General features: G+C 47.5%; 1 protein-coding gene across 4 annotated transcripts; it reads right to left on the reverse strand.

Moving 5' to 3' along the window:
- Positions 1-4,226: 4,226 nt before the first annotated feature.
- On the reverse strand, positions 4,227-12,691 carry TRAF2 (TNF receptor associated factor 2). Of its 4 annotated transcripts, none has more exons than XM_088665065.1 (10): positions 12,541-12,691; positions 11,789-11,989; positions 11,232-11,310; positions 10,584-10,682; positions 8,437-8,511; positions 8,243-8,317; positions 6,518-7,123; positions 6,256-6,433; positions 5,619-5,767; positions 4,227-4,657 (listed from the first exon to the last, which is right to left on the reverse strand). In XM_088665065.1, exons 2-10 carry the CDS (start codon positions 11,974-11,976, stop codon positions 4,439-4,441), a joined length of 1,668 nt encoding a protein of 555 aa, XP_088521191.1. In that variant the 5' UTR covers positions 11,977-11,989; positions 12,541-12,691; the 3' UTR covers positions 4,227-4,438. The 4 variants fall into 4 exon arrangements, with proteins under 4 accessions (XP_088521191.1, XP_060126203.1, XP_088521190.1 ...); XM_060270220.2 differs by lacking the exon at positions 12,541-12,691 and adding an exon at positions 12,253-12,366; XM_088665064.1 differs by having other exon boundaries at positions 6,256-7,123; positions 12,541-12,682.
- Between the last annotated feature and the right edge of the window lie 773 nt (positions 12,692-13,464).

Raw genomic sequence — 13,464 nt, forward strand, 5'->3', positions numbered from 1 at the left:
ATGTGTTCATCTCCAGATAAAACCAGATTATAGTTGGCAGGAGGACAGTTGTTCCATAGGACCTTTTCATGGTTGGCCTCATGTCATGTGTTCATCTCCAGATAAGACCAGATTATGGTTGGCCTGAGGAACGTAGCTTTGAAGGAACACCTGGAAGCCTTCAGAGATAAGATGAGGCGATGGTTGGCAGGAGAACAAGGGTCCCAGTCTGCTGGTTGATCTTTGACGGTCCTTTGGGGCCACGGCCCTCATTCTTACCCCCACCGGGTCCTTGGACAACCGCCATGGCGCCATGTCTCCCAGAAGATCCACCATCGGTGGTCTTCTGGAACCAAGCATACCATGAGGTCCACCTTTCAACGGTCTGATGGGGCAGTGTGTTCTCCTGGTGGTAGATTTAGGGCTGACAGTTGTCCCAGAGGACCATCGGGGGGGATTGAGAAGGTCTACAGGACAACCATTGTAGGTTGAGGTACTGGGGATGATCTGGATGACCGTGGGGGTCCCACTCAAGTTTGGGGTGTTGCTTGGACTTGAGGGGGCCCCAATTCCTGCTGCTTTCCCCTTCTTGGAAGGAAGGGAGGAAGCAGGGAAGGGAGGGAGGAGAGAAGCAGGGAAGGAAGGAGAATGGGAGGGATGAAGGAAAGAAGGAAGAAACCAGGAAGAAAGGGAAGAAGGCAAGGGGGGAAGAAGAAGGGAAGAATAAAAGCAAGAAGAAAGAAAAGGAAGGAAATGAGGGAGGAACGGAGAGAGGGAGGGAGAGATGAAGGAGAGGAAGGGAGAAAGGGAGGGATGAAGGAAAGAAGGAAGAAACCAGGAAGAAAGGAAAGAAGGGAAGGGGGGAAGAAGGGAAGAATAAAAGCGAGGTGAATGAATGAATTTATTAATACGGTCGCAGACCAGCATCAACACATACAGTAATACAGATCAACACAAAGCATAACAAAATGCAAAAGGCAGTGTGAAAATAACGAGGATTTAAATACAAAAATTAAAATCACTTCTTAACGGACTCCCTGTAGTTGACATTTAGGGGTTGGGTCATTATGGGATATCACTTGCTTCCTGCGATTGATTGCGGAAAAGCAAAATTTAGCTACATTTAATGTAGTCTTGGAATTCTTGTCCTCTAGCAGTAGTTTTAGACTATGATGATCAGATTCTTTCATGGACTTTTGCAAGACAGGTGTAATAAAAGTCAAACGTATATCGTCATACAAACGACAGCGTAAAAGTACATGTGAGGCAGTTTCTACTTCCATAGAGCCGCAAGGGCAGACCCGTGCAGTATATGGTTTACCCTCAAATCTGCCCTGTAGTAAGGCAGAAGGGAGAACATTGAATCTGACGAGGGTAAAAGATCGTCTGTATTTGGGGATCTGAATTTCAGACAGATAGCTTGCTGGGGCGAAACCTCTCCCATGGTCCCTTATTACAGAATATTTAGTCATTTCACTCATGTGGCATTGTAATTCTACGTCCCAGATTCGCTGGCGAATTAAAGTCCTGGCTCTCTCGTATCCTGCCGCAATTAAGATTTGCGGGGAGAGTCCCAGGCTTCTTATCTTTTCAAACAGGGAGGATTTCCAGGTAGAGTGGTAGGAGTCTAACAATGTTAAATGTGCCAACCCGGCCGGGAAGAAGATAAGTTTTAGCCAGAAATGGATCTTTGCTATCCACAGCCGTGCATTGATGGATAATTGTCCGACTTCCAGTCGGACAGCTATATTGGCTACACAGGGGGGGATCCCCAATAGACAGCGATAAAATTTGGTTTGGAATGCCTCGACCGGCGCGAGATTTTTAAAACTGCAAACCTGGGAACCATAGGTGAGTTGAGGGAGTATTTTTGTGACAAAGACCTGGGAGGCTGCTGGAACATATTGACCCCCTTTCCCATAGAAGAATCTTGTTAGGGCTTTGGTGGTCCTTCCTGCGTTGGCAATGGCATTTTTCATCTGATGATGCCATGAGCCCCTTTCCTGAAACATTATACCCAGATATTTATAGGTTTCCACCTGATCAATGGGTTGGCTATCAATTCTCCATTTGTGTTTCCTTCTTTTTTTTGAAAACACCATGATTTTAGATTTGCTGTAATTTATTGTAAGTTGTTCAGTTTTACAATAGTTAGCAAGGGATCTCAGGAGTTTCCTTAAACCAACGCAGGAAAAGGAAAGTAGAACTGCGTCGTCCGCATATAAGAGTACTGGAAGGGGGATACCTGCCAATTTGGGGGGGTGGGCATTTTCCATCAACATATTTTCTGCTAGAGAGTTTATGTAAAAATTAAATAAAATTGGTGCAAGGACGCACCCCTGTTTTACCCCATGGTGGGTTTGGATTTCTTTGGTTAGGTGGCCCAAACGGTCGCACCTTACCCTGACCCTGGTGTTTTCATATAACCCACGAATAAGACACAATAAGCGTTTATCAATGTTTGTGGCGCCAAGCTTTTCCCAGAGTCTGTCCCTAGGAATTAGATCAAAGGCGGATTTGAAATCTATAAAAGCTGTATAAAGGGACCCCCCTTTTCTAGAGCTAGGGGGGTCCCTTTATAAAAGCGAGGAAGAAAGAAAAGGAAGGAAACAAGGAGGAAAGGAAGGAATGGAGAAAGGGAGGGACGAAGGAAAGAAGGTGAAGGGGGAGGGACAAAGGAAAGAAGAAAAGGAAGGAAGAATGGGGAAAGGGAGGGACGGAAGGAAGGAAGGAAGGAAAGAAAGAAAGGATGAAACCAGGAAGAAAGGAAAGAAGGGAGGGAGGGAAGAAGAATAGAAGGAAGGAAGAAAAGGAAGAAAACAAGAAAGACCAGAGAAAGGGAGGAAGAAAGGAAGGAAAGAAAATTAAAAGGAGGAATGAGGCACAGAAGCAGAAGGAGGAATAAAGGAAAGGGAAGAAGAAGAAATGAATGGAGAAAGGGAAGGAGAGAGGGAGGAAAGAACACAGAAAGGGAGGAAAAAAGAGAGAGGGTGGGAAAGGAAAAGAAAAAGGAAGCAAGGGAAGAGGAACAGAAGAACAGGAAGGAAGATAGGAAAAATAAAAGGACGAAGAGAGGGAGAAGAAAGAAGGAAGGAAAGGAGGGAGGGAGGGAAAAACACAGAAAAGAAGGGCGGAAAAAATAAAAAAGAAGAAAGAAAAGAACGGAGGGAGAGGGAGGGAGGGAGGCAGACCCTTTTGATTGGCCGATCCCTCCATTGACGGACAAACGAGAAAAGATGGCAACCAAGGCATTTATTCTGCAAATCTCCTGCCAAAAGGAGTGTGTGTAAGAAACGGAAGTAGAACCCGCCACCCTCCGTTGGGGAAACTCCAATTTGCGCCCCCCCCCGGTCGGGAAAAGGGTGCAAATTGCGACACCTGTGGAGTGCAGGAGGTGCCCCTCGAACTCTTTCTGGAAGCGCCTTGTTTTCAGGAGCAGAGAAGGAAGGAAGGAAGGAAGGAAGGAAGGAAGGAAGGAAGGAAGGAAGGAAGGAAGGAAGGAAGGGCGACAAAGGAAAGAAAGAAGGGAGGAAGGAAGGAAGGAAGGAAGGAAGGAAGGAAGGAAGGAAGGAAGGAAGGAAGGAAGAATGGGAGAATAGAAGCAAGGAAGATAGAATAATAATAATAATAATAATAATAATAATAATAATAATAATAATAATTTATTATTTAAACCCCGCCCATCTCAGCGACTGTTTCATCTCCCTCAGCTCCGGGGGAAACCACGGGGCTGTCTGGGCTCCATGCAATCAGAGAGGGCGCTTCGGAGCCAGAAAGTCAATAGCCCTGGTTAACTCCACATTCCAGCGGTCCACCAGGGAATCAGAAAAGAAATCAGAAGGAATCAGAATAGAAAAGAAAGGAGAGAGGGACAAAGGAGAAAAGGAAGGGAAAAGGCCAGGGAAAGAGGAGGAGGAGGAGGAAGCGTCAGGAAAGAGCAAAGGAGGGAAGGAAGAAGAAGGAAGAAAGGGAAGGAGGAACAAAGGAGAGAAGGAAGGAAAAAAGGATGGCAGGGAAGAATAAAGGAAGGAAAGGAAGCAAGAAAGACAAAAAAGATGGGAGGGAAGAAAGAAAGAGGGACAAATGAAGGAAAGAAGGAACGGAGGGAGGAAAACGGAAGGAAGCAGAGAAGCAGAGAAGGGAAGAAGAAAGAAAAGAACGGAGAAAGAGGGAAGGAGGAAGAAAAAGGAAGGCCCATTTGCTTGGCCGACGACCGATCCCTCCAACAAACGACAAACAAGGAAAGATGACAACCAAGGTATTTATTCTGCAAATCTCCTGCCGTAAAGGGCAGGAAGTAGCAGAAGTAGAACCCGCCACCCTCCTTTGGCGAAACACCAATTTGGCCCCCCCACGTCCACTTCCTCCGGCGGGGAAGAGGGTGCAAGTCGCACCGCCCCTCGAACTCGGCGCCCGCCGTCGCCCTTCTCGCAAGCATAGCTGCACCGCCAGCGGAGTGTCAGAGTCCGGCCAGGTCGACGATGGCCTTGATGAATAGCGTATCGTCTCGGATGTATGAGTCTCTGGCAGCCATCTTGGCCAGCGGGCAGAAGAGCGGGCAGCCGCTGGCGACGTTCATTTCGCCCGTTGGGCGCTGGAAGGAGGAGGAGGCAACGTCCGGGCGGAAGGCATCAATCACATGCTCCCGGTGGTCTTGATCCAATAGCATCAGGGTGACCTGGGAGGGATTAATAGCCAATCAATCCTTCTAATAAGAGCCTATGAATCTGATTATTAGAAGCCTATGAATCTTATTAATAGCCAATTACCTGTATTACAGTAGCGCTCTGGGAAATGGAAAACAAACGGACTCTGCTTTCGGGGTTTATATTAGAGCAGCGGTCTAGGAAACGGAAAGCAGATTCGCTCCGCTTTGGGGGTGCCCAGGAAAACAAAAGGATTCCGCTTTTGGGGTTCATTTTAGAGCAGCGCTCTAGGAAACGGAAAGCAGATTCGGTCTGCTTTGTGGCTTTCGAGGAAAACAAACAGACTCCGCCTTTGGGGCTTATATTAGAGCAGCGTTCTAAGGAACAGAAAGTGGATTCACTCCACTTTCAAAGGTTTTAGATCAGCTTTTTAGGAAACAGAAAGCGGATTCACTTCACTTTCAGGGCTGATCATAAATCAGCTTGCTAGGAAGTATAGAGAAGATTCACCCCACTTTGGGACTTTCCAGGAAATCAAATGGACTCCGCTTTCAGGGTTTATATTAGAGCAGCGTTCTAGCAAACAGAAAGCGGATTCGCTCCATTTTCAGGGCTTATCGTAAACCAGATTTCTAGAAAGCTTTCTAGAAAGATTAACTCCACTTTGGGTGTTTGTTTTCAATCAGCTTTGCAGGAAACCAGGAAGTCGCGGAACAAGATTCAGCCCAGTTTCGGGGATTGTTTTCAACCAGCTTTCCAGGAAATCAGATTGACTCCACTTCGGCGAGGGGGGGGGTGTATTTTCGATCAGCTTACTAGACAACGGAAACCAGATTTACTCCACTTTGGGGCTTTGTTTGAAATCCTCTTTCCTGGAAACGGGGAACGCAGTAAAGCAGATTGAGTCCACTTTGGGGGGTTTGCTTTAAATCCAGGAAACGGGGAATGGACAAAAAGCAGAGTGACTCCGGATTGGCGTGCCGAATGGCCTACCTTCTGGTTGAAGGGCCACTTCAGAAGGGCATCATTCGGACCTTTCATTAGGACGAAGAAGAGTGAGAGGTGTGACCCACGCCCAGAGCCGTCGCCGTTGAGGTAGAGACGGAGGCACATTTTGTATCCGTAGCGGCTGGTGTAGAAGGCTGGGGGAAGAGGAGGAGGAAGTGTCAGGAAGGAAGATGGACAAAGGAAAGAAAGACGGAAAGAAGGGAGGAAAAGGAAGGAAGGAAAGGAAGGAAAGGAAGGAAAGGAAGGAAAGGAAGGAAGGAAGGAAGGAAGGGGGACAAAGGAAAGAAAGGAAAGAAGGGAGGAAAAGGAAGGAAGCAGAGAAAGAAAGAAGGAAGGAAAATAGAAAGAAAGGGAAGGAGAAAAGGAAGGAAGAAAGAAAAATAAAGAAAGAAAGAGGGACAAAGGAAATAAAGAAGGGAGGGAGGGAAGAAAAAGGAAGGAAGCAACGAAGCAGAGAAGGAAGGAAGAAAGAAAGCAGGGAAGCAAAGGAAGGAAGCAAGAAAGAAGGAAAGAAACAGTGAAGCAAGGAAGGAAGGAAGAACGGGGGAACAAAGGAAATAAAGAAGGAAGGGAGGGAGGAAAAAGGAAGGCAGGAAGGAGAAGAACAGGAAGCAAGACCCACCTGGCGAGAAGATGGCGGGTGCCCTCCCGACCACAGCCTCCTGCATCTTCCGGCCCACCTCCTCCACCTTCCACAGGAAGACGCCATCGTAGGTCGCCGCCTCGGCGCCACGCAGCGCCGATTCCATGTCCGCCAGTGCCGCGTCCTTCAACGCCAAGCTCCTTTCCAGCTGCCGGATCTGGGAGTCGGGGTGGGGAGAAAGTCGGTCAACCCAGAACCCAGGGCTCACCCCCCTGCCCCTGCCCCCTTTCGCGCCCCGAACCTTGAGGGCCAGAGACTCGGCGCGGTCTTCCTCCTGGCGCCGCTGGTGGGCCGCCTCCTCGGCCGCTGCCGAGACACGCTCCACCTCACGGTTGAGGACGCAGACAATCTTCTCAAAGGTGGAGGCCTTCCTCTCCAGGGCCTCCCAAGGGGCAGCCCCCCAAGCGGGGCCCCCGGCGGGACAGGGTTCCCCCATGGGGTGGGGGAGACAGGAGGGAGGGGTCGACGTGAGTCGGTTATGGGCCCCAACCGGATGGGGGTCTTTGAGCAAGTTAGGAGCCCCAAACAAATGGGGGTCTTTGAGCGGGTTAGGGGCCCCGACCGGGTGGGGGTCTTTGACCGGGTGGGGGGCCCCAGCAGGGCAGGGGAGTCCGGAGGGAGGGGGCGACGTGAGTCGGTTATGGGCACCGAGCGGAAAGGGGTCTTTGAGCGGGTGGGGCCCCCCGACCGGATGGGGGTCTTCATCTGGGTGGGGCGCCCCAAGCTCAGGGGGGTCCCCGGTCTCGGGACGGGTGCACCGTGCCAGCCGCAGGGCGAAGGACAGGAGCAGGCCGAGGTGCTCGGGCAAGTTCTGGGTCTCGTGGAGGGGCAGCCCCTCGTTATCCACCTGCGAGGGGGGGGCGGCAGAGAGGAAGAGGAAGGTTGCTTGAGAGAATGGTAGCAATAATTTTAAGACTAAAAAAATACTACTAATACTTCAACTCATGTACTAATACTAAGACCAGCCATCCCCAAACTTCGGCCCTCCAGGTGTTTTGGACTACAATTCCCATCATCCCTGACCACTGGTCCTGTTAGCTAGGGATCATGGGAGTTGTAGGCCAAAACATCTGGAGGGCCGCAGTTTGGGGATGCCTGACTAAGATCCTTAATAGTAATGATACTAGCATTCATAGCAATGCTAAAGATACAAAGGAGAATACTAATACTAATACTTTAGAATTGCGATAAATCCTAGTATCATTACTATGAATGGTATTAGTATTAAGACTTGAGTCTAAGAGCATTAATAGTCATGAGACTAGAAATCATAGCACTACTAAAGATACAAAGCAGAATAATTAGACCAACACTACTAGTAATAGTAACATCTATTGATACTAATACCAATAATAGTGCAAATACCAATAGTGGAAATAGTGCAAATACCAATACAATTAATAAGCCTATCAGCATTACTCTCTCAGAAGCATAGCAAGACGACTCATACTAATTAGTAGTACTGTCATTAGCATTAGTAATACTAATAAGGCTAATACTAATATTAATCAACGCAATCATACTATCAATACTAAAACCAATACAACTAGTACTTTGACTAATGGTCGTGCTAATAATACAACCATTAATAGTAATGATACTAATAATAATAGCAATATAAAGATATGAAGGAGAATAATTAAAGCAATACTACTAGTAATTGTAACATTCATCGTGGTACCGATACTAATACCAATACTACTCACACCAATGAGACAAATACTACTAATAATGATAACACTAATAGTACATGCTACGAATAATATTATCAATTATTACTAATATTGCTGTTATTACACTAATACCAATACTCATCATCACATCACCATAGTACTGATCATACTAATACTAATCACACCAAGACTCCTAGCTACACTAATACCAATGTCACCATAGTAATATCTGCAAAACTGGCCAAGCATAGTAATAGCTGGAAGCTTCCAGTGCCAGAAGGACTCGCACTCACCATCTCGCTGCAGCCGACAGGCCGGAAGCGGCACGGTACCCGGCATTTCCCGCAGCTCCGGACGTGCTCGGCAAACTATCCGGGAGGGGAAAGAGGAGGCAGGTCACGGAGGCGAAAGGTGCCCAGCCCCGGCCCCGGGGTTGAACTAGATGATCCCTGGATACCCTGTTTTTTCCTGGGCGATGGCGGCTCACCATTTCCCGTGGGACGTCCGTCCTCCCGCAGCCATCGCAGGTCAGTGGGAATTTGGGACACGTCTCGTCATGAGCCTGGCGGAAACCAAAGCAGACGGTGAGAGGACTGTTTCTTTTTATTTACCCCAAAATTGGAAATTAATAATACGTTGGACACGGCAACAACAACAATTTTTTTTTTTTAATACCCCACCCTCTCTGGCCATGGCCGGGCTCAGAGCGGCAAACATCATACAGTGGAACCTTGGTTTATGAACACCCCAGTTTATGAATTTTCGGTTTACGAACACCGCGGACCCATCTGGAACGGATTAATTCACTTTCCATTACTTTCAATGGGAAAGTTCGTTTCAGTTTATGAACGCTGCAGTTTAAGAACAGACTTCCGGAACCAATTATACCCATGCTTCGGGTTAAGTACGCTTCAGGTTGAGTACTCCGCGGACCCGTCTGGAACGGATTATTCCACTTTCCATTACTTTCAATGGGAAAGTTCGCTTCAGTTTATGAACGCTTCAGTTTAAGTACTCCGCGGACCGTCTGGAACAGATTAATCCACTTTCCATTACTTTCAATGGGAAAGTTCACTTCAGTTTATGAACGCTTCAGTTTATGAACAGACTTCCGGAACCAATTGTGTTCATAAATCAAGGTACCACTGTACATAAAACTAATAGTACTACTACTACTGATGATGATGATGATAATAATAATAATAATAATAATAATAATAATACTGATAATACCACCCTCCCCAGGCAAAGCCGGGTTCAGAGCTGCTAACATCATACATAATAGTACTAATAGTATCAATAGTACTTATAATAATACTGATAATTCTAATACTAACACCAATAATTATAATAGCAAAATAATAGTAATCATCATCATACTAATAATACTAATCATCATGGTACTAATAATAATACTAATGGCAATGACAACAATATCAATACTAAAACCAACACAGCTAATACTTAGACTAAAATACTGATACTGTTAGTATTAGTACTTTATACTAATTGTGCTTTAGTATTGATTTGTGCTTTGTGAGTGATAATTTGTACTCTGTGAATGCTAGAGTCTATTGTATTTTAGTAGACTGTTGTATTTTAGTATTTTGTTGGAAGCTGCCAGCAGGAATTTGGGACACCTCATCGTGAGTCTGGTGGAAACCACATCAGACGATGAGAGGATTGTTTCTTTTTATTTACCCCGAAATTAGAAATTAATAATACGTTGGACACGACAACAACAACAACAAATTTTATTTATATCCCACCCTCCGCTGGCAAACCTGGTCTCAGAGTAGCTAACATCATACATAATAGTACAAATAAAGGTAAAGGGGTCCCTGACCATCAGGTCCAGTCGTGTCCGACTCTGGGGTTGCGGCGCTCATCTCGCTCTACAGGCCGAGGGAGCCAGCGTTTGTCCGCAGACAGTCATGTGGCCAGCATGACAAAGCTGCTTCTGGCGAACCAGAGCAGCGCACGGAAACGCCATTTACCTTCCCGCCGGAGCGGTCCCTATTTATCTACTTGCACTTTGACGTGCTTTCGAACTGCTAGGTTGGCAGGAGCTGGGACCGAGCAACGGGAGCTCACCCCATCGCGGGGATTTGAACTGCCGACCTTCTGATCAGCAAGCCCTAGGCTCTGTGGTTTAACCCACAGCGCCACCTGGGTCCCATAAATAGTACTAATACCGTAGTACTAATACCATTACGGCTAATACCACCCTCCCCAGGCAAAGCCGGGCTCAGAGCAGCTAACATCATACATCATACTACTACTACTACTACTACTAATAATAATAATAATACTGGTAATACTAATGCGAATGCCAATAATTATAACAACAAAATACTAGCAATCACAACCACTATCATACTAATAATACTAATGATAATGATAACAATAAAATTAATACCAAAACCAATAGTGTTAATACTTAAATAATAATAGTGATAATGATAATAATGCTATTAGTATCAGTACTTTATGCTAAAGTGCTAATTGTACTTTAGTATTGATTTGTACTTTGTAGTATCTAGCCTGACCCCCTTCAAGGCGGGAATTTCAAGCAATTAAATATAGAATAATGAGCCAGGATTTGAACCCGTTCCCCTGAAGCAAAATCCTCACCTCGTATTCCTTGATGGTGCCATTCCAGGGACAGTCCTTGCGGGCGCAGGCGGCCGGAAGACTTTCCACCTCGCGCCGGGCAGCATTATCCGGGAAAGCCTGGCAGGAGAAAATCATCAGAAATAATAATAATAATAATAATAATCTCTTTAAAGTATAAAGCAGCATAGAAAACGTCTGCCTCTTATAGCTCTCTGGGAAGCTAATGGGAGGAAATGGTGTGGAATGGAATAATATGTAGCAAAATAATAACTATTATTATTACTATTATTTCTGGGCTGCACATAAAAAAAAATTGGGGTTATTTCTCCCCCACTTTGGAGAAGAGCACTGGGCTTGAAGCGATCCCACTTCTGACACCAGTCCTTGAATTGGCAATCACGCTTAGGTCAATAATAATAATAATAATTTTCTCTTTAAAGGATAAAGCAGCATAGAAAAGATCTGCCTCTTATAGCTCTCTGGGAAGCTAATGAGAGGAAAGAGTAAGAATATGTAGCAAAATAATAACTACTGTATTATTATTGTTTAAAATCATTTAAACAAATATAATTTATATTTAGATAAACAATAGTTGTCATCAATTGGATTCCTGCCTTTCAGTGGGTTGGGTTAGATGACCTTCGGGGGTTACGGCCCTTCGCTCACCGTGCCGCTGTCCAAGACCGAGACGCCCTCTTCGTATAGCCCTTCCCGGAGGCAGGCAGCGCAGGGCTGCGGCCCCGAGCTGGGGGAGAGAGGGAAGCTTTTATTTTTATATGAATAATATTTCTATAACTCATTTATAGACTTAAATAAATATCATTTATTTTTATATGAATAATATCTCTATAAAATCTCTCCGATTCATACGATATTTTTATCCCCGCTTAAAACAGTCCAGTGCAATTTTTTAATTTTTGATCCCAGGCCAGGTTAAAAAAACCATCTCCTATTCATATGATGATTTATCCCACTTGAAACAGTCCGGTGTAATTTGTTTTAATTATTTTTGGATCCTGGGTTGAGATGGATGACCTCCGGGAACCCATTTCCCCCTTCCGGGCTGAGATTCCCACGCTGATTTACCCATACCAATACCGGTAATAATAAATAAATAAATAAATAACACCGGACTGTGTCAAGTGGGCATAGAAAATCGTATGAACGGGAGAGATTTTTTGATGCGTAAATCAGGTTTTTTAGGGGGGGGGGCGGGGAGGTACCTGATCAGGTTCTTCAGGCAGTAAGCGCAGTAGCGGTGGCCGCACTGAGCCTGGAAGGGACGGCGCAGCAGGTCTTCACACTCGGAGCATAGGTACTTGCCCTCCAGCTCGGCCCGCAGGATCTCCTTGGGGAAGCCGGGCCGCGTGGCGCCCAGGGAGCCGGGTGGGGTGCAGGATCCGGCCGCCATGGGGAGGGGCGCCCTGTGGCAGGGAGAGGGGGGTTTAGGTTAGGGGGTCCATTCTAGATCCACCATTCTAGATCCCTGCATTAGTCCCTTCCCTCTCTATGATCCCCTAATCATCCCTTGCAAAGGGGTCAGGCTGGATGACCCGGAGGGATCCCTTCTAGCTCATCCATTCCGTCTCTATGATCCCCAGGCTGGATGACCCGGAGGGGTCCCTTCTAGCCCCTCCATTCCCTCTCTATGATCCACTAAGAATCCCTCCAAGAGTCCTAAGCCTACTGTGCAGCTCCTCCGAGACGCCGTTCGCCCGACTCCGGCGCGCTCCGGAAGCGGCCTCCGCAGGACCATCCTCTTCCGCCCTCCTCCCGTCACGCCGCGCGGCTGGAAGACCCCGCCTCCCTGCCTCCCTCTCGCCACGCCCCGGCCGCTCCTTATAAGGCGCTTCTGCCACTCGCCAGTCCCTCCTTCCCTGCCCTTTTTAGGCGTGAGGGGCGGTTTCCCGCTTTTTCTCTCACAAGCCACGCCTCCCCTGTCCTTTTTAGGCGCGTGGGGGGAGATCTCCCTTACCTCTTTCTCGTCTCACGCCGCTGCTTGGTTTCCTCATTTTCGCCCCGGCCCGGTCCGGCCCGGCAAGCTCCTTATAAGGCGCTGTTCTTTGAAGGCCTGAGGGGCGGTTTCCCGCCTGTTCTCTCTCTCTCTCGCAAGCCACGCCTCCCCTGTCCTTTGGAGGCCTGAGGGGCGGTTTCCCGCCTTTTCTCTCACAAGCCACGCCTCCTCTGTCATTTGAAGACGCGAAGGGCGGGGCCTCCATTCTTTCCTTCACCGCGCCTCATGAGGTAAGACGGGCGGGGCCTGCCTGCCTGCGGTAGCCTGCCTCTCCAGTCCTTATAAGGCTCGGTAGGCGTGGCTTGCCTTGCCTGCATTCCCTATCCCTCCTCCCCAGTCCTAATAAGGCTCGGTAGGCGTGGCTTGCCTGCATTCCCTATCCCGCCTCCCCCCTCCTTATAAGGATCGTTAGGCCTGCATTCCCTATCCCTCCTCCCCAGTCCTAATAAGGCTCGGTAGGCGTGGCTTGCCTGCATTCCTTTCTTCTCCTCCCGCCTCTCCAGTCTTGATAAGGCTCCCTCCAATACTTGGATTTGGAATGGGGGAGCTAGAAGGGAATCCCTTCATCCAGTCTGACCCCCCTCCAATGCAGGGATCTAGAATGGTGAATCTAGACAGTAACCCCATTGGGCTATCCACTCTCACCCGCTCCAATGCAGGTATCTAGAATGGTGAATCTAGACAGTAACCCTATTGGGCTATCCACTCTCACCCGCTCCAATGCAGGTATCTAGAATGGTGAATCTAGACAGTAATCCCATTGGGCCATCCAGTCTGACTCCCTCCAATGCAGGGATCTAGAATGGTGGAGCTATAGTAACCTCCTGGGTCATCCGGTCTGACCCCCTTCAATATAGGGATCTAGAATGGTGGATCTAGACCAGG

Source organism: Zootoca vivipara, chromosome Z2 (genome assembly GCF_965207765.1).
Source record: "Zootoca vivipara chromosome Z2, rZooViv2.hap1.1, whole genome shotgun sequence".
NCBI classification, from domain to species: Eukaryota; Metazoa; Chordata; class Lepidosauria; order Squamata; family Lacertidae; genus Zootoca; species Zootoca vivipara.